The sequence below is a fragment of the Camelus dromedarius genome, chromosome 19, assembly GCF_036321535.1.
Source record: "Camelus dromedarius isolate mCamDro1 chromosome 19, mCamDro1.pat, whole genome shotgun sequence".
Taxonomy (NCBI): domain Eukaryota; kingdom Metazoa; phylum Chordata; class Mammalia; order Artiodactyla; family Camelidae; genus Camelus; species Camelus dromedarius.
The window spans coordinates 4,732,829-4,757,181 of record NC_087454.1 but is presented as its reverse complement, the minus strand read 5'-3'; the positions used below and the strand labels follow the sequence as shown (position 1 = coordinate 4,757,181).

Sequence of the window (24,353 nt, the reverse complement as noted above, 5' to 3'; positions counted from 1 at the left end):
GCACGGGCCAGGGTTAAGGTCTAATCAGGGTATGAATACTGAGAATGGTGGGAAGAAGAGGTAGTTGGCAAGAAACTTGGTTCATCTGAATTACAGGAGATAAGGGAAAGGAGGGTGTGAGTGGCAGGTGATTCCCCTGTTTCGAGTGTGGCTGGGAGGATAGGTTTGGAGAGGAGATTGATGGTTTGGTATTTGGCAAACCACAGCTAAAGGCTGAGTAGTGACCAAAGCAAAGGCTGGAGCGGTGTAATGACAGGTGAATCACTGGGCTCATTCCTTGCTGCGGCCAGGAGTAACTGCCCGGGGTGGGGGTGGGGTGGGGTGGGGTTCCCAGATTGGGGATAATCAAGGACAAGCAGGAGCCCTTGAAGCAACCCAGTGAGTCCCTGATTTAGCTTCAGATCCCCAGGGCAGGGCCTAACCTTCCATTACTACAGGTAATAAGGTGTGTGTGCAGGTGTGAATGGTGAGTCACCCAATTTACACCTAGGGATACCTCTCAGCCCTTCCACCTGGGCAGCGTAGAGGTGTCTTTATAACCCTGATGTGCGGCGGGAAGGGGAGGAATTAGGGCGCTGTAGGACGGCAGCCAGTCGTTTATTGAAGGAGGAAGCCTGCAGGATTTGTGTCTAAGAGGGTGCTTTGACCTCCTCTCCTCACCCCCAGGGTGAGGCGGGGCAGGGATAACTAGCAAGGGTTTCGCTTGGAAAGCGGGTTTCATCACACCTCTGAGTTCTGGCCCAGAATTACAGTTGAGGTCTGGCCAAGAATTTGACTCATTCAGGTGGTAGCCCCTCCCGCTTTTGCTCAATTTCCTGAATTCTGACAGCAGCTGTTTTCTTCCTTTTGCCTGGAATCCCGGGGTCTTTGTGTAAATTGAGATTAACTGAGGCTGACGTCCCTCTCTGCGGCCTCTGGGCCCGGCCTCTCCGATCCTCCGAAACTCAGCGCTGCTCCGGGCAGAGAGGGCACTGCCTGGGTATGAGGAGGCGCAGGGGCCCTGCGGGATTCACCCGCGCCGTCTTGGGAAGTGCTGGAGGCCCCGCACAGAAGGCTCTCCCGGGCCTGGACCCATTCTTTCCTCGGGTTCCCAGCCTGGCGCTCCCGGCGCGCGGACCGGGCGGGGCGGGGCGGGGCGGGGCCTCTCGGGGGCGGGGCCTCTCGGAGGCGGGGCGCGGGGTGCGGGGCGGGCGGCGGCGGCGGCGGCGGCGGGCAGCGCGGAGGGGACCTGCCGCCGCGGCGAGTGCGCGCCCAGCCCGCCGTGATGCCCGCGTGCCTCGGACGCCTCCTCTCGCCACGGCCCCGGGCCCTGGCCCCGGCCGCCCCGCTGCTACTACTGCTGCTGCTGAGCGGCGGCGGGCGCCGGGGCGCCCGGGCACAGGAGCCGGGGGCAGCGGCCGACGGGCCCCCCGCCGCCGACGGCGGGGACGGGCAGGACCCGCACGCCAAGCACCTGTACACGGCCGACATGTTCACGCACGGCATCCAGAGCGCCGCGCACTTCGTCATGTTCTTCGCGCCCTGGTAACTGGCCGCGCCGCCCGCCTGGGGCTCCAACGGGCGCGGGTCGGGCCGGGGCCCCGCGCTGCGCACGCGGGGGGCGCAGGGCCGCGGCCTGCGGGCGCCGGGAGCGGGGCGCGTGGAGGCACGGGGTCGGAGGGGAGCGGGCCGGGCGCTCACGGTTGACGTGGCGCAAGGCGGCCGGGGCGGAGCGGGAGGGGGCGGTCCCCGAGGGCCGAACCGGAAAAGGCCGTCCCTCCGGCTCCTGATCCCCCCACTTTTCCCCCGGATACCCGCACCGAGATATGGGGAGGGGGTCGTCGCCTCTCGCGGTAGCCAGGAGCCCAGAGCCCACCTGTCCCCCGTGCCCCAGCCTCAAACTTTGGCGCCTGCCGGAGGCAGTGGCCTGCGGTGCGGCCGGGACCCGGGGGCCACGTGCAGCCTGGGGTTCAGCCTGGACACCTGGACTTTCGATCCTGTTAGCTCGCAGCCGGGCAGATCCCTAGCCTGAGGGTTTAACTGCAAACTAGGAACTCGCGGAGGCGTGATTCCACTCTGTGCGTTCCTGAGGTGGGAAGAGGGTGCCTGCGTTTCCCCGAGTCCTGGGGGCTCCTGCACAGCTCCGGGTAGGAGGGGAGCTGTGCTCTTGGTAACAGGAACCACTGGCCCTGGACCCAAGGCTGTCCTCTGGCACCTGCTCCCCTCTGCTCTCTTGTGGCCTCGTCATCTACAAAGTGTGAGATGGGAAAGGCCACCACCTCGAGAAGACGGCCCCTCATAGCGTGGTTCTTAGGTGGGGGCTTTAGTGTGTGCTGGGTGCCAACCCCAGAGACCCTGTCCTGGGAATTGTCCAGCAGAAGGACTTCCTGTCATTCACACTCTCAGGGCCTAGATGCCCGAGCTGAAGGAGGGTCCTTGTGGGCCAAGCAGACAGCCAGTCTTAGGGCCCAAGGCTGTTTGCATGCTTATGCAGAATTTGGCAGCTTTTCCCAGAGCGGGAGGAGGCCCCTTGAGATGTGTGGAAGGGATGCAGGAAGGAATGGAGAGAAGGTGCCCAAGAAAAGCGGCCTGTTCAGAACATGTGCTGGTGGAAGTCGGAGGAAACTTTTCCTCTTTCTCCCCATATTCCAGTTATTACTGTATTTCAGTTCATTTGGAGTTAAACCAACACTTTTTGGTCTGGGCCACAGCTGTCATTTATTAATGATGTATCTAAGGGATATGTTGTGTTTCAAGTTTGCAAGAACCAACCGACTTGAAGTTTTAGACCTGCTGGTGGTGAAGAAGATCTTTTGTGGCACAAAATAACTGATATGGACAGTTCCTTTGTGAAGGAGTATTCTCAGAACAGCTCTTCCAGTTAAATACACTAGTTAATTGGAGCCAATTTCAGTGGAATAAATCTGTCCAGGGATTTTTTTTTCTTTATTTTTTAAAGAGTAGCTGACATGTAGACATAGTAAGGCCATGCAGTGCCAGTGGAGTTTAATTTTGGAGTCTCTCTGATTCTCACCAGCTAGTCCTGGACTGAGTCGGGGAGAAGACTGGGCACTTGGGACTTGGTACATTCCTGTTTCATTGTAAGCGGCTTATAGACTTTTAGGCAGATGCTCCCAGAAAAAGTAACTTTTAAAGTTTTTATTTGTTTGCTTCTTTTTTTGCTTGCTTCTTAATAGTCTACTATGAAATAGAGGTGTGAGAGGTTCAATGATGACATTTAAAAGTTAGACTTTAAGAGCAGAGTGGAGCTCTGGTAGAACACGCCACGGGCCACCCCTCATCTCTTTCCATTTCAGTCTCTGGGAAATGTTGGGAGCCCACACGTGATTTTGGGGGACAGGAGCTCCAAGTCATGAAAACACTGGTCTGTGTACTTTTGCTCTGAACTTGGCAGATGCAGGGTTGTCCTACTGCTGTAGATTTTGTGCCAACATCAGGTCACAGCTTCTCTCTGGTCAGTTTTCGGACATTGAATTTGGTGACAGTGAGGTCAAGGTTGGGGCCGCCTTCTTGAAAGGACCAGGTGGCTTTGCTCTGTTATGTGGCCACGAAGAGCCTCTGAATGCAGTGGCGGTCTCAGGGGTTTGTGCTGTGGCTCCAAGGGCCCCAAACCAGAAGTGCCGACTGCATGGTGCCTGTGGATTCACCACTGAGACATGGCCAGGCGGATGGTGCATGCCACCCACGTGCCAGACATGGGGACGGAGTCGTGGAAAGGACAGAGCTCGTCTTCTTGGCACTTGTACCATAAATACGTACACAGGACGCAGGTCTCCCCTCACAGTTACCTTCCAGGAAGGAGGGAATCATACCTTATTTGAGTCTCTGAGAAAGCAGGGTTCCCTTCGCTGCTCGATTAAGTGCTGCTTAGGGAAGACAGGTCAGCTTGAAGCCAGCTTTCCCCGTGCCGCCTTTACATGCTTCCCGGTGAGGCGAGATTCCACGCTGGTTTTATTGAGAAATTACTTTAAGGACGAACTCAGTTGTAAGTGTGGGGTGTTGTTTACAACACCTTAAAAAGCAGTACAGCAAATAAGTCATCACATCGTGAGCATCACAAGTGCACGCTTACGAGGTGACTGGAAGAAGGAAACAAAGCCATGGGCGGTGATGCCGTGTGACTGCCCTCGAGGCGTGAGAGAAAGTCTGCAGTGTTGCGATGGCACCGCGGGCAGCTGACAGTTACTGAAGGTGACCAGCTATACGACTGAAAAAGTAGGCTTAGCGACGGGAAAGAGGATGGTGCTGTCAAGCAGTGTGAAGAGCAGAGGCAACAATTCTAAGTTAACTTTTCACTTTAAATGCTGGTGACTTTAAGATACTGGTGTGCAGTTAAATTCATACAATGACTATTATAAGTATACGTTTGAGCAAATCTAATGTAGAAGTTTTGGGTGGCTGCAAGCTTTTTTTTTCAAGCTTCTCCCTGGAGAGAACACAACTGATTTCCTTTCGAGATTGCCTCGCATTTGGAGGGTCTCAGTTCTGTGACAGGAGACCTGACTACAAAGGGCTGATGGCAGCGGGAAATGCTGAGCTGGTTCCATCCCTGGGGGGAGCGAGGGAACTTTCCAGAAGAGGAGGAGAGGGTGGACATTAAACAACCTGGGAGTCAGGGCGGACTTCTTGGAGGAAGCGACACCCAAACTGAACCTGCAGGGCAGATAGGAATCAGCCAGCTGGGTTTAGAGAGGATGTGTCAGGAGAGGAATGCTGATTCATGGGCCCCACCATGCCGTGGCCCTTTCGGGCACCTGGAAACGCTGCAGTGTGGCCCAGCGGTGACCATAAGGGAAGGAGGGCAGCCAGGAATAGAGGTCAGATGGGAGCTCAGCAGGGGCCAGATCGAGGGGGATCCAGCACAGCCCCTTGCCGAGTTGTGATTTCATGCTGAGAACAATGCAGGGATTCTCCGGAGGGTTTAAGCTGGGCAGCAAGGTTCTGCAGTGGCTGTGAGCTGTCCGCCTCTGCTGTCCTGTAAAGAAGGGGTCGGATCAGAGATCCCCGCTGCCCTAGGGAGATGGCCGAGGAGGTGGGTCGGGCATCCTCCACCTGGTCCTCAGCAGGCTTGTTACTGTCACTGTGTTACAGGTGTGGACACTGCCAACGGCTGCAGCCGACCTGGAATGACCTGGGTGACAAGTACAACAGCATGGAGGATGCCAAGGTCTACGTGGCCAAGGTCGACTGCACGGCCAACTCGGACGTGTGCTCCGCCCAGGGCGTGCGCGGGTACCCCACGTGAGTCCTCATCTTCCTCGGCTTCTTGCCAGCCGCACTGGCCAGAGAAAGCCCAACTTACACTTCTGGCAATTCCCTTGTAGTTCTGAGGAGCAAGGAGATGCTGATTTCTGGCTGGGAGAAAGGTCACGTTGAATACCATGTCTGTGTTAGATGCCTTTGTATTCTTTCAGAAAAGCCTTTAATTAATCAGTTGGGTTTTCCTGTTTATAAAAGAGTGTGTCTGCGAGACAAAAATGGCATTCTCCGTGAGATCCGGTCACATCCAATGTTCACAAGTACATTTACACTATGAGCACAGAGTTTGTCCTGAATTTTGGTCGGAATTTTTGGTCACTCTGCTTCTTAAGCCTCCTTTCTAGAGTAATTCCCCACATGACTAGCACAAGGGCTATTTCTGTTGGAAAGAAAGAACCGCAGTCTGACCAGCGACACTACCTACTTCCCTGACAGTTAAAATAGGTTTTTGGTTTTAAGACCAGAAATTGAAACTGGCTTAATAAAGAAAAGGGGGTTACTTTGAAGGTGGTGGGGGAAACTCTGAGACTCAGCTCTCAGGGTGGGGAGGCCTTTTTGTGTGTGTTCCTCCTTAAGGTGACTTAACTTCCCATCCCTGCATCTCTGTTGCCTTGGTGGCGTCGGGCCCACCGCTGATGGGCCCAGCCTGCGTAGAGTGCTCATTCCAGGAAGAGTCCTGTGGCCAGAGAGGCGGGATCTCGTGGGAAGATGGCAGCCCATTCAGACCATGTGGCAAGTGTTGGAGTGAAGAGCGTGTCTCCAGAAAAGGGAAGATGCTTTTCCAGAAGGATGTGGGAGGGATTGGGCTCTGCAGGTCCCAAAATACTTGTTCAAATTGATGAATGAAGTCAGTTCTATATAAAGCCAGGGCTTATCTTCAGATCTGAGAGGCGGCATGGAAAAGTGCTGTATGGCAAAGCTGGGGGCAGTCTGGGCTGGAACCTAGACACCGCGGTTTGGATCCCAGCTCCACCGTTTACTTACCATGCAGCTCTGGCCGTGTTTCATAACCTCAGTCTGAAGTAGGATGCTGATACCCACCCCCCTCGCCTCCCCAGTAACACCGTCGTATGAAATATCGGGTGTGCAAAGCCAGGAAACGTTAAGGTTTCCCCTAACATTTGGAAATTTGACGTTGCCATAAAGGGCTCTGGAACTCTTGGCCTTTGGTGGCTGCTTGCTAACCTGAGTGTGGAATTCGAGTCTACATCAAACCACATCCGTAGAGATAAAATTTCCTGCTGTGTGTACCTGCCTGGCGGCATCACTGGCCTGTGCTTGACTGCACTGCTTTTACAGTGAGCTCTGCTTGGATGAAGAGCATCCCAAAGAAGCAGTCAGTGAGCAGCGGGACCAGTGAGGGGACAGATGTTACCGTTGAGAGCCTGTTACTTTCAAAGTGCAGGAACAACAGAGATGGTTGGCCGTGGTGTTCACTGCTAATCAGCTGGCTGCGTGTGGCCCTCAGACCACGCCACAGGGAGGGTGAAGCGGGACCAGTAACAGGGCTGAGAAGGCACGTGCTAGGGGGTGTCGGAGAGGGAGTCAAGGGCTCCCCGGACCTGGTCCTGCAGCTCCGGCTGCATCAGTCACAGCACAGGTGCTATTTACAAAGCTCTAAAAACTCCATGTTGGAGCAGGTGTCCTGATTATTATTTAGGAGCTATGATCTCCCCAAGAAAACCATGCACTGGTTTTGTGTTGTTAAAAAGAACTAAAGTGAGCTTCCTTCACCGAACGTGATTTGGGAAGGCACTTCCGTGACCATCACGGTCCAATAAGAGAGATTTTTTTCGCAGAATGCGGGAGGCAGGGCACTGCAAAAAGTGTAGTGGCCTTAGGGTGTTCACAGATTTACCCTGTGTGAGCTTTTACTTCCTGTGAAACAGTATCCATCTCACGGAGATGTTTTGAGGCCCAAATCCAATGATGACGTGAATGCTGAGCATGGAGGGGGTGGGTTGTGGGTGTCAGCACATTATCCTGTATGTCACCCCTCCCCTGGCACCTTGAACTGGAGTAAAGGTTTGGAGAGGGAGGGAGTTTGGGTTCCCAGGCCCTTAGGGAAGTCCGCCTGTACTCAGGAAGATGTCTTGAGGTCTTGCTGTTGAGCCAGTAAAGAATCCTTATCATCTGGGAAGATGCTGGTAGGGGCATGGCTGAAGGATGCTCCCAGGGCTGTGACTGCCACTGAAAAGCGCAGAAAGTCACCCTCTCACAGTTCTGGAGACCAAAAGCCCCAAATCAAGGCGTCAGCAGGGCCAGGCTCCCTCTGCAGCCTGTTGGGACGGCCTTCCTTGCCTCTTCCTGGATCCTGGGGGTCTGCGGTCTGCCTTTGGTGTTCCTTGCCTCGCAGGTGCATCGGCCCAGTCCCGCTCCTTAGCAAGGCCTTCTCCTCTGTGTGTGTCTCTGTCTGAATTTCCCCCTTTTGTACAGACACCAGTCATGTTGGATTAGGACCCATTCTAAGGACCTTATTTTAACTTGGTTGCTTCTATAAAAATCCTGTTTCTAACCAAGGTTAGTCACATTCCGTGGTAGTGTGAGTTAGGACTTCTGCAGATCTTTTTAGGGGACACCATTCAACCCATAACACCCTCTCATCTCTAGTGGTGGAACTTTTTTAGCACACTGTTTTCCATCAGTGGGGATTTTCTGCCCTGCGGTCTCCCTAAAAGAGAAACAGACCGCCAGGAAAGCAAGTGCCCACGTGGTGGCTTGGGGCTGTACTCGGGGCTGGAACTCCGAGGCCGACTCTCCACGGCCCCCTTCGTCTGTCTCCAGTGAGCGCTGACGTCCGAGGCCCCAGGCACACGAAGGCTCCTGTGAGGGCGCCTGTTCTCGCCCTGGGCTCTGGGAACTGAGCAGGAATCTCAGACGTGGGCACAGCACACGCTTCCAGAGCTGTCAGGGTGGTGGGTGTGGGTTCACAGTTGTGCGTGCATGCTTGGGAGTGGCTTAAAACGTGACACCGTGAAAGAACAGGCACACTGGCCGAATCGAGTTGGACTGTGGCTTTCTGTCACGGTGACAAGTGTATAAGCTGCCACGGAGGTGGCCGTGGACTCCTCACAGGAAGCACGTCGGGGCGGCACCTCGCCCATCCAAGGACTTGGCTTCTGGGTCAGGCCCGTAAGCCCGTTTTCATCCCAGCGCCTCCTACAGCCCACGTGCTGGTTTCCTTGTCTCATGTGAAACTTCATCTTAAGACCTTTGTGGGGTTAGCTGTTCAAACCCATGGTTCTGATTTCCATGGATCTCGACTTCCCAGGGTGATGCTGCACCTTGGGCATCTCCGAACAGAATCCACCTGTGTGCTGAGGAGCGGGGCGGTGGGAGCAGGGAGTGTTTCAGATGAGCACGCCTGCCCCAGATGCGAGGCTGGGTTTCTTTGTTTTGTCGGCAGCCATACTTCCCCCTCCATCCTTGACACCTTCTATTAAGTTTTATCAAGGGCAGGTTTTCCCATCACCTGTGGAATGACTCACACAGGGTCCGAAGTGTTCATTTCGGCCTCTGGTGATGTCTCCCGCTCCCCTCAGAAGGCAGTGCTCCGTGCTCTATTGCAGACACCTTCAGAGGCGAATGTGCGTAGGAAAAACAAAAGGAAAAAGTGAATGGAGCATAGTAGCCAGTGTCAAGGTTGTTCTTATGATAGTTGGAAACTTGAACTCTGACAACACATGGATATTTGTGCTTTGTAAGAGTTGAATGGCCGATAAGGTAGCCTGGAGATACATTTACTGCAGTTACAGTTTTTTTTTGTTTGTTTGTTTTTTTAATGCAGAGCCTAAAAACTACTGAAGCCGGGGGAGGGTAGCAGACCCGGGCCCGGAGAAACCGGGGAAGCCTGCACCTCAATGCTCGTAGCCTGGGCGTAAACTCACAGCCTTAGGGCCGGACGTCTGTTTCTCTTGAATAACATAAGAAACTTAAAAGTTTGGGATTAAGTGAACGTGTTATCTCCTAGAACATTACTTTCCTTTCTTTTCAAGGTTTTATCAGAGAGTGGCAGGGACGTGCTGGCTGCCGCCCACCCGACATCTCGTTTTTATCTTTGTTTCTGTCAACCTTTGCCTCTGGTCTGAAGTGCTTTAAAATCCGCTCTGTCTAATCCTTTGTTCCTCTTCAGCTTGAAGTTTTTCAAGCCTGGCCAAGAAGCTGTGAAGTACCAGGGTCCCCGGGACTTCCAGACACTGGAAAACTGGATGCTGCAGACTCTGAACGAGGAGCCCCCCGTGAGTACACAGAAGCCCCCTCCTCTCTTCCTGCCCATGTGTTTGGGGTAAGAGCAGAGGCCCCTTCAGGTGAGAAAGGAAGACTTCTGTCTTAAAGCCACTTTTTTTCTCTTTTAGAATTCGGATAGCATAAGCAGAGATTCACTTTTCTTTCTTCTCAGTTTAAATTGTGGTTAAAAAACACACACTGTAAAATTTACCCTCATATTTTTAAGTGTACAATTCAGTGGTATTACATACATTCATAATGTTGTGCGACCATCCCCACCATCCAGCCATAGAAGTTTTCTTCCTTCCCAAACCAAAACCGTGTCCCCATTAAACCCAAACACCCCAGCCCCGTCCCCAGCCCCTGGCCACCCCCGCTTGATTTTCTGTCTCTATGTATTTGACACTCTAAGTACTTTATGTAAGTGACAAAAGATTAACTTTTACAACCTTTTTTATTATGGAAATGTTCAAACATGCCCAGAGGCAGAGAGGAGGGTCTGATGAGTGGTGAGTGGTGGGGTCCAGGGAAGGTGGTGCCCGGTGCCTGTCCCTCAGCTTCAGCAGAGACGTCCGAGGTGTTTTCTCATTTTGTCTTCCGTGCCTCCCCCTTGTTTGGCGGCGGAGTCCATCCCCAGGGAGTGTCCTTTGTAAATATTTCAGAATGCATCTCACTGATAAGCACTTACTACTTTTTAACATAACCTCTAAGCCTCCTCACGTGTAATACAATTCACACGAACTCCTCAGCACCAGGGACGGACACGTGGCCACCTGGGGTCAGGGCCAGGCCTCCCCGAGCATCCAGGCCAGGCCGGCGCGGCCCTCCCTCCCCGAGGACCTCAGCCTCCACCTGCCGCTCATCCTCGCTCCCGCCAGCTGCGCCCCTAGTGCAGACCTTTGCTTTTCTTCTCCTCCCTCAGTGCCCGCGGCCCAGGCTGGCTTTGCTGATGGTGTCATTCAGTGCCCTTGATACTCTGGGTGTCCCTCCCTTCTCTAAGGATGATACAGAAAGTACTTTTTAAAGACGTGGCTATGTGTAGAGTGTTACTAAGGAAAGTTGATAACCGTCCCCTTCCCCAGGGGACGCCGGGAGCCTTGACTTTGTTAGAAATCACCATGATCGTGGGCCCGTCATGCTTGGTGCGTGCGGATTCGTGCTGAGCTCAGGCCCGCGGAGGCTGAGCTGAGCTTAGCTGGGAAGATGCCCAGTGTTTCGTGCTGTGCGTTCCCAGTGAAACCCTAAGAGCGTCTGAAGTCTTTCACTGTGATTTCAGTGTCATCACTTGACTAAGGCTGCCGTGTTGTAGCAGGCAGGCGTTCGGTGGCTTGACGGTTGTCTGCTCGTGGGCAGTTCCAGGGCCCTTTCTGGGGCTCTGCTGCTGCTTGGCGTCATTTCCCAGGGTGTCTGCCTGGCCCTCACCTCTCCCCTGGGTTCTGTGCCGAGGGCCCAGCTAATCGGAAGCCCGGCTGCTGCCGTGGTGCTGCTCTGCCTCACGCTTTTAAAAATCTGGAACCGCTCAGTGAAGAATGTTGGTGAGCGGAACTGAATGTGTTGACCAGAGACTTACCTAATTTTGGGTCACAGGGGAAACCACAAACCTCGCAGAGGGTACATTTGCATCTTTGTCACAGCAAGAAGGCTGGAGAAGCAGGTGTAACTTTCATGTAAACTTCAGGTTGTTTCCTTTGTGAAGATGTTCTCTGAGGGGAGGAAGCCAGTTTTAAAGGGTAGTTAATAGTCTCCAAAAAGACATTGAAAGTAAACTTTTCATCAAAAAAAGCCAGTCTTCCATGGTGGCTTTACCCAGGGAACCATCAACCAGTGTCAGGACGTCAGTGAGACTTCATCTCAGGAGCCAGACAGCCCTCTGGGGAGTGGCAGCTGGAAGTACAGGCTGGGGACGGTGAGGCCAGGCTGAGGCTCCGGGGAGGGCATGGCCACTTGGAACCTCCCCATCGCCAGCCTAGGACCACAGCGGCCCACCCGCCATGTCCCCAGGTCTCAGAGCAGCAGGGATCTCCCATGATTGCCAGAAACAGTGACAGTGTGCCTTATTACAGAAAAATTCAGATACTCAGACTTCATCCTGCAAACCTCTGAACTTTGCTTTTTATATCGTAAGCGAAAGCGTTCTAAAAACTTCCTCTGTATTTGTACCTAAGTGACTTAACGTACACATTTGCGTATGTAAATAGGGTGAGTTTAGATTTCCCCCTCCCAGCGTCATGGCAGTGGTATAAAGTCCAGGAAGAGAATACCTGCCGTCTCTTACGTTCTACTCCAATTTTTATTTCCGTGTTTCCTTCTGCATTTTTTTCTTGAGGAGTTACAGTCGTACAAACGGGGTCCGTTTCCTTAACGGCCTTTCTATACAGCTGTGTTGCTTCCATGCTGATGCTTTATCCCGTGGACCTGCCATGACCGACCTCTTCTCTGTCCGTGGGTATTTAGGGTATTTGTGACTTTTCTGTCATCGGAAATGCTCTCAGGAACATTTTTAGCTTTGCGAAGGAGAGTTTTTCTACTTCTGAGTGGTGTTTTTAGACTGTATTCCCAAACATAAAATTGCAAAGCAAACAAACAAAAAGCAAGACCATTTTTATGGATGGTGGTGAGTATTCCAGATTGCTTTCTTAAGCCTCTGTCGCTCACATGGTCACCAGCAGGGCGAGAGGGTCCCCATTCTGTGATAATCTGGCCGCCTGTCCCTGTCACAGGGCACGGGCATTGGCTCCCCAGGTACCTTTTAAGACCGCCGGCCCTTTGACCATCTCCTGGAGTGGCACGCAGTGTGGGCTTTGCACGCGGTGTGGGCTTTACACGCAGTGTGGGGTCTCACTTTGCTGGGACTCACCGACTGCTCACCCAGCCCTCACTCACTCGGGCATTGTTTTGTGCGGGGCCTTAGCACTTGGAAGGCTTTGTCAGGCCAGCAGCAGGAAGGAAAAGCTCCTGGTGCCTCAGGATTATAACTCTGAGTGGTCAGCCCTGAGCGCTTTTAATGACTTAGCCAGGACGTCCTCTTTCGTAGGAGCGTGAACTGCTCGATAAAAACCCAGCCACGTACAGCCGCGAGCCGTAGGTTCAGCGATCTTTTCTTCACCTCTGCTTGCTCTGGTTGGAGGCCGCAGCCGTGTTGGCCTTAAAAAGTGAGACACTTTGATTGGTGTGGTGTGGTGACTAGTTACCACCTGGTGTCTGCTCTGGCAGGCGTGCCTTTTAAAAACCCAGTTCCTGTCCCTTCACTGCATGTGCCTGTCCCAGACTCAGCGACAGGGGTGGCCAGGCCTCCTGCTCTCTGCTGTTCCCGTTGTCTGTTTTGCCCACTTCCCCCCACCCCCACCCCCCGTGTCTTTTGCTGCTCCTTCCTTCTGTATCTGATGTGAGGTCTCAGGTCACGTTCCAAGGAACAGCCTTGGGGGTGGGCATCCCCCAGGGTGTCTGCTCTGTTTGGTTGGGTTTGGGGGCAGCAAAGGACAGGCTGGCGCAGGGACAGCCATCGCCCAGCTGCCCCGGAGTGTTGGTCTGAAAGCATCTACCGAGGGTGAGGCCGGCGAGGGGCTGCCTCCCCCCAGCCCCCCTGACAAAGTTGCCTCCTGCCCGGAGCCCCCCTCCGCCCAGCAGCGCCCCACAGCGGCTGCAGGTGGCCAGGTGAGGGAGGAGAGCCGCAGACGGGGGCAGACAGCAGCCCTGATGGGCTCCCCCGGGTCTTCACGGCTGGACTCAGCGACCCTTGTTCGGTTCCTCCTCACCAGACGCCGGAGCGGGAGGCCGAGCCGGAGGTGGCACCGCCCGTGGTCCCCGAGCCCAAGCAGGGCCTGTACGAGCTCTCGGCCGGCAGCTTCGCGCAGCACGTGGCGCAAGGTAGGTGGCGCGTCTCGGGGGCGTGCAGGGCGGGGCCGCGTCTCGGCACCGCCGTCCTTTCCTTCTCCTGGGTCGGCTGGGAGCCCCTTCTCGCCTCCTGAGGTGCCGCTTGTCAAGGGTTAAGTCGCGAAGCCCCGGTCACATCAGAGCGTGATGCTCGTCCTCTGGGAAATCCTCTCTCCTTTGGCCTCAGTCCTGATGGAAACGCCAGCTTTAACCCTAAGTGAAGGCCTTGGGAGTGGACGACTCCCCCAGCATGAGTGGTACACGTAACTTGTACCCTGGCTGGCCAGCGCATCCTTGGGTAAGAAAGTGTTTATTCATGTCAGTGTTAACCACGTGCTCACTGACCTGAGGCAGAAACGGAGGTCTCTCTTACCCATTTCACCCAGAATTTAGTGGGACCCTGATAGCCCGTGCATCAGAGTAGGTGTTCCTTACACATAAAATATTTCTTGATACTGCGTCTCGTTATTTGGAAATAGTCTTCTCAATATCAAAATGATCTGTGTACAATTTCTAATGTTAATAATATATAAGTCCTTTCCGCACACGTTGAGAAGCGTTGACTCAGCAGTGAATGTGAACTCAGCTTCCTTGCTGACCTCCATTCTCAAATGCTGCCATGGAGAGAAATCCTCCCCTAAGACGGAGTCGGAAATGCGATTAAAAAGGCTTAAAATGGTATCTGGCCTTGTAACTTCATGCCTGCTGGGAGCTGAAACCCACCCCACTCAAGGTCTGAAATCATTTGATGTGACGCCTTCAACTGTTTTCTGTTTTTAATTAAAGGCTGTTATTTAATTGGTACCGATGTGCTGGCAGTGAACCTGCAGGGTTTCTACCCAACAGGGATCCACTTTAACCTGAGACGGGCCTGGGCTCCCTGCAGGATGCACTGCCAGAACCACCCATTGTAGACCGTTTCCTGGAAGCCCCGCCCAGTCCCTCCCTAAGCAAGTCACCAGAGGGGCCTGATGCAGCAGGGTCTCTCCCCTGCCCCACGGCTCCCCCTCGGGACTCCCGGAGGCCTGGACCTCCCGTCTCCAGCTCACAGCACACAGTAGCGACATACCTGTCTGGAGAGATCCTTTCAGCCTTGCCAATCAGCTGCTAATATTTCGAAGCGAATTTTTCACCATTTTTCTCAAATGTGCCATTGCCACGGTGACAGGATGCCGCCGTGAGCGCTGCCACGGCCAAGTCTGACTCTGAGCCTGAGTCCCGAGTCAACATCCGTGGGTTAGTCCTCTCCCCGGCCACAGCCTGCCTGCGGTCTGATCTCAGCCTGACACCTCTTTGGCCCCAGGCTGGTCCAGGTGGAACAGCCTAGACAAGTCTCCAGCGTCTAAATCACCGTGTCATGAGGTGTGGGTTCTTCCTAGCCAAGGGAGTGACACTCAGGTTTTGAAACCTTCTGTTTTATTGTGAAATAAAACACAGATACAGAAAACAAACGTAGGGGGTAGTGCGTTGTTATGAAGCGCTCACCCTGTAACCACTGTCCAGCCCAAGAAATTAAACTGCCAGCTCCCCGTGCCCATCCCAGGCCCAGCCCAGGCCCAGCCCTGCCCCCACGGCCCCCCGGGGGGCTGCCCTGACTTTAGGGAAACCACCCCTGGCCTTCCTTTATGGTTTCCTCACCCAGGTGTGTTTTTCAGTACAGTAGTTTAGTTTGGTCTTTTATTTTTTTAATGTATCTCTTTTAAGTCTCTCTTAACCCACGTGTCCTCCCAGAGTCCTTTTCTTCCTTGCCCTCTGTTCGCTGAGCACATAGACTGTCCGACCTGGACAGTTCCCCACAGCGGGGACCTGGCCGACTGTATTCCCACGGGGTGGCGTACAGTGTCCCTGCCCATGGCTCCCTGATGTCTCTGCTCCCTGTGAGTTGGTGGGTCTGGCAACATTATCACTTTGTTTGATGTCTGTGGGAGGTACTTCCTGGCTGGAAAGTCTCTCTGTGATGTCAGCAGCCACGTCACTCATTCACTGGGGACGCCAAATGCTGCTGTTGTAATTCTAGCCCCTCTGTGTCATCTTTTTAGCAAGAGACACCTGCACTCATTTACCACTGGGTTATCTGGGGGTGCAGTTCACACAGGAAAGACAGGCCAGGTGCCTGGTTCTTTCCCTTTTTTGCCATTTTCCCAAATAATGAGTTGGCCCCCTATTGTTCTTCAAAGACGGCAAGTAAGTTTTTGTTCTAAGGGTCCTTGTGATAGTTGGTGGGGAGTCACTTTTTCCCAGTGTAAGGGCTCCCCCTGAACTGAGCTTTGCAGGAGGACAAAGATGAGGTGCTTCCCGCCGACCTCTAGCTGGTGGGTGGAAATCACACTCCTCTCCCCTCTCACCCCACCTCTCTCACCACTGAAGGAGACCACTTCATCAAGTTCTTCGCCCCGTGGTGTGGTCACTGCAAAGCTCTGGCTCCGACCTGGGAGCAGCTGGCTCTGGGCCTCGAACATTCCGAAACTGTCAAGATTGGCAAGGTAAGGAAAGCCCTTATTAAACTGGAAACAGGCCACCTTTGGCTGGATGAATTAGCAGAGTGGCCCATTATTCATTCTGTGCGCGGAGTCGCAAACCTGATTTATTAATTCCATCTAGTGTGCCACCTGATAATTCATGTCACCTTCCCAGATGGTGGCCTGGCTCTTCCATGGCCTAGAGAGAAATTACGGCTTTGGCTCCTTTGTGGGTTAGGAAGCTGTGGCCAGTCCTGAGCTGGCAGCCCCAGAGCCCTTTCTGCAAAGATTTGGGGCCAAGCCTTGGAGAGCGTTCCCTGGGCGTACTTGGAGACCATCCACATTGGACTGCACCCAAGAGCTCTTTCCTCAAGGACCCTGGGCTCCGTGCTCACACAGGTGTGCGGGAGACCCTCGCGGGTGGCCCGGCTTGCCCAGCTGCCTGGAATGCCTTCCCGTGCTTCCTGCTTTACCTCGGGCGGCCGGAGTGAGGCCTCACAGCGGATATCCTGGTAACACCCCGCGCAGCTCTGGGCCTTCGAGTGCTTGGAATCTCATCCACCCTCTGGCACCCACTGGACACCCCTGCCTGGATTCCTTTCATAAAAATCTCATTTTCTGCTTTGCCGGGGGACTGATTTCAGTAGAGAAATGATGCTATATATCCAGGAACTGTAGTTATTAATAAGATGGCCCACCCAGCACAGTGAGAGGGTCCAGAGCAGACACCTGGGACTTGGGCAGGCCTGGCTGGCCCCCTTTGAGCAGCTCTCCCCACCTCGGTCTCCCCCACGGCAAAACCGCAAGGAGATCTAACGGCGTGAGGGGGGCTGGCGGGGACGGAAGTGAAATGCTGGGCGCAGTGCCTGGCGAGGAGCAGGTGCCTGGTGGGCTGTAATCGTCGTCAAAGCAGTTCCCACTGTTGCTTGTTAAATGCTTAACTTCACAATCTTTTCAGTTTTATCTCTATTACGTGTGTACCAAATATGTATGTGTGTGCGCGCGCACGCACACACACGCGCGCGCATACACACACACACACACTCTCCTCTTTAAAATTGACTCTTTGCTCCTCTATGGTTTTAAAACTCTGTAAGTTTGAACCTGAGAACACATTTCTCAGCTGGCTTTGTGACTGGTGTGGCTCTCCGTCCCAGATGGCCAGGCGTCCCCCTCACCAGATGTCCAGTTCCTCACCCGCGCAGGGTAAAATACTGCTCCCTGAACATTGGTGTTTTCATGTGAGCAGAGTGTACCCTGGAGCGCACACCGTCGCCCTGCACCACAGCTCGGGTGTGCTAGGGGGCAGCTTTTAGGATGTGCTCTCCAAAAGCCGCAGCTTGCTGTTGGAGATGCTGCCGACGCGGACTGTTAGAAATCCTATTCCCGTAGCAGATCACCGAGTGCGCCACGGTCCATTCGTCAGGCAGGCGCGCGAGACACTGACTGGGCACGCGGTCTTTGCCTTCAGGTTGACTGCACGCAGCACCATGAGCTCTGCTCCGGACACCAGGTCCGAGGTTACCCTACTCTCCTCTGGTTCCGCGACGGCAAAAAGGTACGTCTGCAGGGCTCCGTGTTGATACAGAAGAAGTCTGTCTTCGCCACGGTGGGCTGAGCGGTCAAGTGACTTAACAGGGGTGGCGCATTCCCAGTATGTGCTGTCTGGGCGCTGGTTTAAAGGAACACACACCCTGGAACAAGAATGTCTTTCCCTTAATTGGTAAGATTCAGATAGTTGAGAAAAACCCAAAAACCTGTTACACTCTCCTGAAGCATTTCGGAACTCCTCTGAAACTTCTCTAGAATAACCCGAATCGACGGTCCTAGGGGAACTGCTCTGATCATGACCTTGGAGAGGGATTAACACTCGCTTTTGTTGAGACTCACTCCCTGACTCCTCCCCAGCCGATGGTCAGTTTCTCAGGACACCCAGACTCCTGTGAGCCTTGGCTGCACCGAAGGCAGGCAGTATACAGTTCTCTCACCAGAACCAAAACTTGGCTGCTCGTCTATACTTTGCATCGACATTTGAGCAGCAGCCCCTGCAGAGCTGGCGCGCCCTGTGAGGACATCTCTGGTGGGGGGGGGGGGTCTTGTGTGGGTGGCGGCGGGCAAGGTGACCCAGCCCTGAGGAGTGCTGGCCCAGCGGCCTGCCTGTGTCTCCCACAGATCGATCAGTACAAGGGCAAGCGGGATTTGGAGTCGCTGAGGGAGTACGTGGACTCGCAGCTGCAGGGCACTGAGGAGGGCGCCCCGGAGACCACCCGGCCCTCAGAGGCCCCCGTGCTGGCGGCCGAGCCCGCGGCGGACAAGGTGGGTGCTGGCCTCGGTCAGCGAGGCCAGAGCGGGCCATGGAGGGCGGCGTGGGGACGGTGCGTGGAATTCGGGCGGTTGGCGGCGGTGGACTTCCCAACACAAAACATCTTCCTCAGCTCCTTGTACATATGCTCCTAGGGGCACATGTAAACAGCTTCCCTCTGAGAAACCGGAGTAGATGGGAGACAGGGCCCTGGAAGTATTAGGTGGCAGCACTTCTGGAAGGTTCCTCCCCCTGGCTGTCATCACTAGACGTGAAGGCATTCGCTGTGAGAGCTTGGCTGCTGCCTCTTGGGTCCGCTTTGTTCATTTCCATGACTGGCCGCAGTCAAGGTGGTAGGGGCCCGGAAAGACCTCCAGCAGGAAGGATGTATGCCTCGGAATTTCAAAGGGGTGTTTAATTTGTTCAGGCCACCCCTGGCATCTTTGCAGATGGTCAGGTTTTCCATTCATTTGTTCGGCATGTATCAAGCCTTGGTGTTTCCAGCAGTCCTAGGCCACCGGGAAGCAAAACCCGGAGCAGTTTGTGAAGAGGGGTGGGTCCGGAGGGGGACGCAGACGAGAACACACACGTGCAGGTGTTGCAGGGGCTGGAACACAAGTGAGGGGCGAGAGGCGAGAAGTGTCACCGCACGGCTGAAGGATGACGTGTGTGCTGGAGAGCCTGGCGGGGAGGGATGGAGTTCCGGCACATCCGCAGGCCGGGCACCAAGCACGAGACTCGGGGTAGAGTGTAAGGAAGGGGATGAGCCCTGTTTTCAAGCCAATTTTGGTGAGGCTCTGGGGGGCATGCAGTTGGCAAGAGTTAAGTGTATGAGTCTGGAGCTAAGGCAGGCTGTCCACGCTAGGTGGATGGGGTCACGTGTCCGCAGCTTTAGGTACAAGCTGATGCCGAAGCCAGGGGTGAAAATGAGGTGATTCGGGGGGAGTCAAATAGTGTTTTCCCAGGAAACCGATGCTCGGGTTTCCCAGCCATGAGCCAGAGGCCTCTGTGTCAGTTTCTTCCCAAAGCAAAATCCTCCCGTTGCTGCCTCAGTTCACATGGTTGCACTCCAGAGTCAGGTTCTCCCCCGGTCTCTGGTTCCGAGGGAGGCGGCCTCCCCGGTCACTCTCCGGCCCTCAGCATCTCCGTGAGAGATCGTGACTCACTGGAGCCATGAGGCTCTGAGGCCTAGCTGTTTTGAATTGTAAAAACCCACAGCCTCCCCCTGACCCCCCAGCCCTCAGTGGGACCCGCGTAGGTCGAAGGCTGCCTGCGTGTTAGTCGAAGTTTCGGTTTAAGAAATAAACAAATGGTTTTGTAGTTGTCATGACTACATGTGTCGGGGGAGTGTGTGTCACGGTGGTCGTAAAGGTCACCCCAGATGAGTATCATCATATACTGGGGATGTTTCCATCAACCACAGAATGGTTTCTGTTTATAATAACTTTTTCCACCGGGAAGCGGGTTTTTCGGTGAGTGTGGCACCATGTTTCTGGTCATAAAGAAGGATGGTGGTGGTCTCTGACGGCCCCTTGGCCCGATTCACCCGATTTGCCTCCCAGTCACTGACACATGTTACTTGAGGCTGGACTCGAGTGGGGCATGAGCCACGTGGTAAATCATCCGTGCTTTTCCTCTCATGAGAGGATCACAGGGCCATTTTTGGAGAAACACAGGGACGTAATTCTGCAGTGAACCATCAGGATAGAATCGCATAAGAGCGGACTGCCCTGTGGCATCTTTCCCCTAAATTTTCCAACTAGTTTAAAAGAGCAGTTTTCACCTTGACTTTGAATTTAAAAATGGAAAGAAGCGTGTTACGTGTAAAGCACATGCCACTGCCTGTGCTCTTGTAACTCAGGGCCTTCTGTTACTCAGAGAAGATCATTTTTATGGCTCCACGCTGTGCGAGTGGCAAGGGCGGTGAGCAGTGGTATCTGTGCAGACTTGAGGGAGGCCAGTCAGTGGGTGTCTGGACTCCGGTCAGTTCGAGGCTCCCAGCCCAGGGCATGCATGCAGCCTGGGGCCCAGCCCACCCAGAGGTGCCCTGGGGACAGAAGCCGCACCTGAACCCACCTGGGCTGGCCGGTGGTGGGACACTGGCTGTGCCCCGCCAGCTCCTCGCAGCATCTCCTGGGCTCAGGACCATGGGACCTGTGAGGAGTTGCTGCCTGGCCCTTTTGTGGAGCTTTTGAGAAAAGCAAGCTCTGTGGGTATGTTTGCGTGGCCTTGGGGCATGCGTAACAGCATTTTAGAAGATGACAGATTTGTATTTCTGCAGTCCCAAAGCATGACCCCGCTCTACTCTAAACAGTGTATTTGAATTGTGGCTTTTCCTTCCCTTGTAGGGCACTGTGTTGGCACTGACAGAAAATAACTTCGATGACACCATTGCAGAAGGCATAACTTTCATCAAGTTTTATGCTCCCTGGTAAGTGCTGAATGAGAAACTCCTTTGTCCTAGGGCACTTAAGTCACATCCTATTTTTCGGGTCTTAAGCCAACCCTCCAGACTCAACGCTGGGCCAGTACTACATCTGCACTTAATATTTACATATGGTTGTGTTACAGGGACAAGGATGTTACCCTCATGCTCCTCTGTTCGGATCTGTTAAAGTTTGGTGGTTTTCATAAACAGTTATGGAGAATGAGGTGAACTTAAGGTTCAACCTGCTCTGGGGAAAACATAAAATGGAGGAGAGTTGTCCTGGCCATATAAAACTTAAGTTTTGTGGTATCTGGGTACTTTTCTAAATAGATTGCTTTTTTGGTTACGTGCACCATGAACATCACGATGCAGCTTTGCCCCCAGTCTCTCTGGATGGTAGAGAAGAATCTGGTAGAGCTGAGCTTTGCGTTAGAGCCACACAGGACGTCAGCTACCTGACCTTCCTGCCCCACGGCCCGCGGGGACCGGAGCAGAGACCGGCTGCACAGAGCGCGAGGCGGGGCAACCCGAAGTGCCGGGAGGGCGATGGGTTCCCAGAGGTACCGTGAACAACTACACCTGCCGGGTGCTTCACAGCCTCTGAACTCAGTTTCCTCAGCTGTAAAATGGGAACACCCTTTTGTGTTCACAAATGAAACAGCCCATTTGGAAAAACAGTGTCAGAGTGTTAGGTCCTGTTTCTAAACAAAAACATTTTTGCTCTTCTGTTTGTTTCACTCCACGTGTTCATGAAAAACAGCAGTGAATGAGCATGTGACTTGGGTGAGTTGCAGTTTTTAGAGCAGAAACACTAGTAAGTGATGCCTTTAACACTACTGTGTATTTTCTGTTTTTTTTTTTTTTTTAAACCTAAAGCTCTGTAGAGCGAGTCTGAGGACAGAGGAGCCCCTGTCACTGAAGGCGAGCAGTTCCTAGAGCGGGAGACGGGCCGAAGGAGGGTTTGACAAAACCAAGCCGTGGCCTCAGTGCTCACAACAAGTCACCGAAGCTTCAGGGGAGCTTTGAAGTTGTTTTGAACATTTGAGACCATAAGAAATCTAATCTAAAATGTTGTTGGCAATCGGAGGGCTTTTTTTTTTAAACTGGCGTCTCTTTTGTCTCCTGGTTCCTCTCCTGCCCATGATGCCTCCATAAACCAGTCAGCCCAGTTTACCGTATCATGGTAATGCTTTCAAAATCTAAACTTGTTTTCAGAACAGCTTGTCTCCATCAGGTTATCTGAAAACCTACTTTGGAAGGAGTTAGAGCTTCCTGTTGGGGATCGGGGAGGAAGCACTGCGCACCTGCTGGGAGAACCTGGCGGTTTGTAAACTTCTAGGCAGTGCTGATTGCTGACCGCCTCCTACAGAAGAGACCAGGCTTGGCAGCGCAGTGTAGGTGAGCGAGCCCGCCCCCGACCTCACCACGGCTGTGGCTCTTCTGTCCCTAGGTGTGGTCACTGCAAGAACCTGGCCCCCACTTGGGAAGAACTCTCTAGAAAGGAATTCCCTGGCTTGGCGGAGGTCAGGATCGCCAAAGTGGACTGCACCACGGAGCGCAGCATCTGCAGCAAGTACTCGGTGGGTCCAGGTGGACGGAGGCGCTCGGGGGAGGCTGCGAGTCGGGGGCAGTTCCCAAGTGGAATTGTGATTTGGTGTCATGGACTCAACCAGATAACTCATTGCCTGTACCCTCTTGACAAAGCATTTTTGGTGTCCTTTTGAGGTCCCTGTCCACCACATTTTGAAAAGCAAAAAAGCTGCTCTCCCAAAGGAAAGCCTTTCTTTGTTTTCTGTGAGTTTGCACGACTCGGGTGGGGTGGGGGTCAGTCCTTGCCATCCGGGTGTCAGGCTGGGCAGGAGCTGGGAGTCGGGTGCGGTGGGGGTCAGTCCTTGCCATCTGGGCATCAGGCTGGGTAGGAGCTGGGACTCGGAGGTTGGGAACCGGCACCCCTCTGCAGCCATTCTCACCGGCTAAACCACCAGCTGGCTTGTCGCCTTCATCGTAAGCACCTGCGTGGCTTCTGAAGCACGGTGCTGAGTGCAGGGCATTTGGACACACGCTTCCTGAGAGGGCCTTACGGCCAGGCCGGGCTTCTGGCCTGGGTCGGTTACTCACCCGTCGCCTTCTTTCCAAGCTGATCGCGCTGTCTGATAGCCTAAGAGATTTGCGGTTTATATTTTTCCTTTTGTGTTGTTTTCCTAAAACACTTCTGAGGCTGCTGGGGTTGATCAGAATAGACGAGCACAGAGGCTTATCTACTTATAGAGGATGCCAGGCACGAGGGGGGTGCTTTAAAATATTTTGGAAAGAGGTGAGTTACAGCTGACAAATGAGTATCCTTGGGGATCTCGGGGCTGCTCCCTGCGCTCTGCAGAGCACCTGGGTGTCGCCTGGGAGCTGGCCGGAGATGCGGAGTCTCAGGCCCCACCGGCATCTGCCCCCGCTCCCCCAGCACCGCATGTGCATGAAAGGCTGGGAAGCTCCGCTTTGGGCTGAAATCGCCCCTCTACGCTAATCTCGAAAGTAGTTTGGGCTTGGGAAGTGGAGAAGAGCCCCAGGGCTCCGCCTTCTGAGCTCCCGGGTGCTTTCTGGAGGGTCTCCACATTTTAAAATCTTAGCCATAGCCTTTCATGGCCACCAACCACTCTAGGGTCTTTTCTGATTTTATTTAAGAAGCACTCTGTGTGATTCGGACCACTGGTTTGCAAACTTTTTTTTTTTTTTTTTTAAAGGTACGAGGCTATCCCACACTGTTGCTTTTCCGCGGAGGGAAAAAAGTCAGCGAGCACAGTGGGGGCAGAGACCTGGAATCCTTGCACCATTTTGTTCTGCGCCAAGCGAAGGACGAACTGTGAGCCCGGCTGGAAGCCGCCTCCCCGCCCGGCCCCGGGCCCCGGCGTGCGGGAGCCCAGCCTCGCAGACCTGCCCACGTTCAAGCGGCAGTGACTCAGAGCTCCTCCCTGCGTGCGTGTGTGCTTCAGCCAACACACGCTGCAGGGCCTTTCTTAAGTTTCTCTAAGTAAACGTAAGTCATGATCCCTTCGCAGATTAAATATTTTTAGTGGTGACCTGTCATCCCTTGACCCTTCCCTTGGTGAACTCTCAGTAGTTTCCTTTGAGACTAAAATAGAGTCGAGGAAAATCGACTGTTTTTGGCTCCAGAGTGATTTGGTGGCAGCATCATCCAGAGCGTAGTTTTTGAATTCTGGAAAGGTGGCCTTGGGGCAGCACTGATGTCGCTCTGATCCGAAGGTCAGGCGACTGGTCAGTCACGAGGTTGGTCCGCAGCTTGGAGCAGAGGTGAAAAACCAGCCCCACCCCCAGGAGAGCCGCCTTCGCAGCCCCGCCTGGGCTTTGTTTCTGTGGCTGCTCGCTTACGGGGAAAGCTCTCTTATGGAGAGAGGTTCGCCGTCGGGAAAGCAGTGGTCCTCGGGCCACGTGCCCGAGTAAGACCGTGCCGACGCCACGGTCCCAGGCGTGTGTGGATACTTGACCACTCACTCCTGCTCAAGGGATACTGCTGTCTCTCAGGAGTGAAAGGCTTCGTTAGTTAACATGAAGCCAGTCCATGCGAACTTTCAGATTTGATGTCTTCCCCTGGAAGTTTAGAAGTTTCCACACGGCCTCTCCCGTTAGCTCCTGGGAAGATTCTGGTTGTATTTGCCGCCTGGGGCATGAGGACCAGACGAGCTTCCCCAGGTCCTGGGTGTCAGGGTCTAAGGAAAGCCCGCAGCCCCGCTCCTTGGCCCTAGCTAGGAGGGGTTTCCGGTTCGGCCCTCAGTGGTCCCTTTAGAGGCAGTGG

At 54.0% G+C, this 24,353-nt stretch overlaps 1 protein-coding gene across 2 annotated transcripts; it reads left to right on the top strand.

Moving 5' to 3' along the window:
- Window positions 1-1,225: 1,225 nt before the first annotated feature.
- On the top strand, window positions 1,226-23,698 carry TXNDC5 (thioredoxin domain containing 5). 2 transcript variants are annotated; one of them, XM_031435224.2, is made up of 10 exons: window positions 1,231-1,524; window positions 5,092-5,241; window positions 9,392-9,497; window positions 13,245-13,353; window positions 15,727-15,842; window positions 17,290-17,376; window positions 17,991-18,134; window positions 20,469-20,551; window positions 21,999-22,128; window positions 23,284-23,698. In XM_031435224.2, the coding sequence occupies exons 1-10, from the start codon at window positions 1,265-1,267 to the stop codon at window positions 23,404-23,406; spliced, it is 1,308 nt and encodes a 435-aa protein (XP_031291084.2). In that variant the 5' UTR covers window positions 1,231-1,264; the 3' UTR covers window positions 23,407-23,698. The 2 variants fall into 2 exon arrangements, with proteins under 2 accessions (XP_064332245.1, XP_031291084.2); XM_064476175.1 differs by lacking the exons at window positions 21,999-22,128; window positions 23,284-23,698 and adding an exon at window positions 21,425-21,992 and having other exon boundaries at window positions 1,226-1,524.
- Window positions 23,699-24,353: the final 655 nt, after the last annotated feature.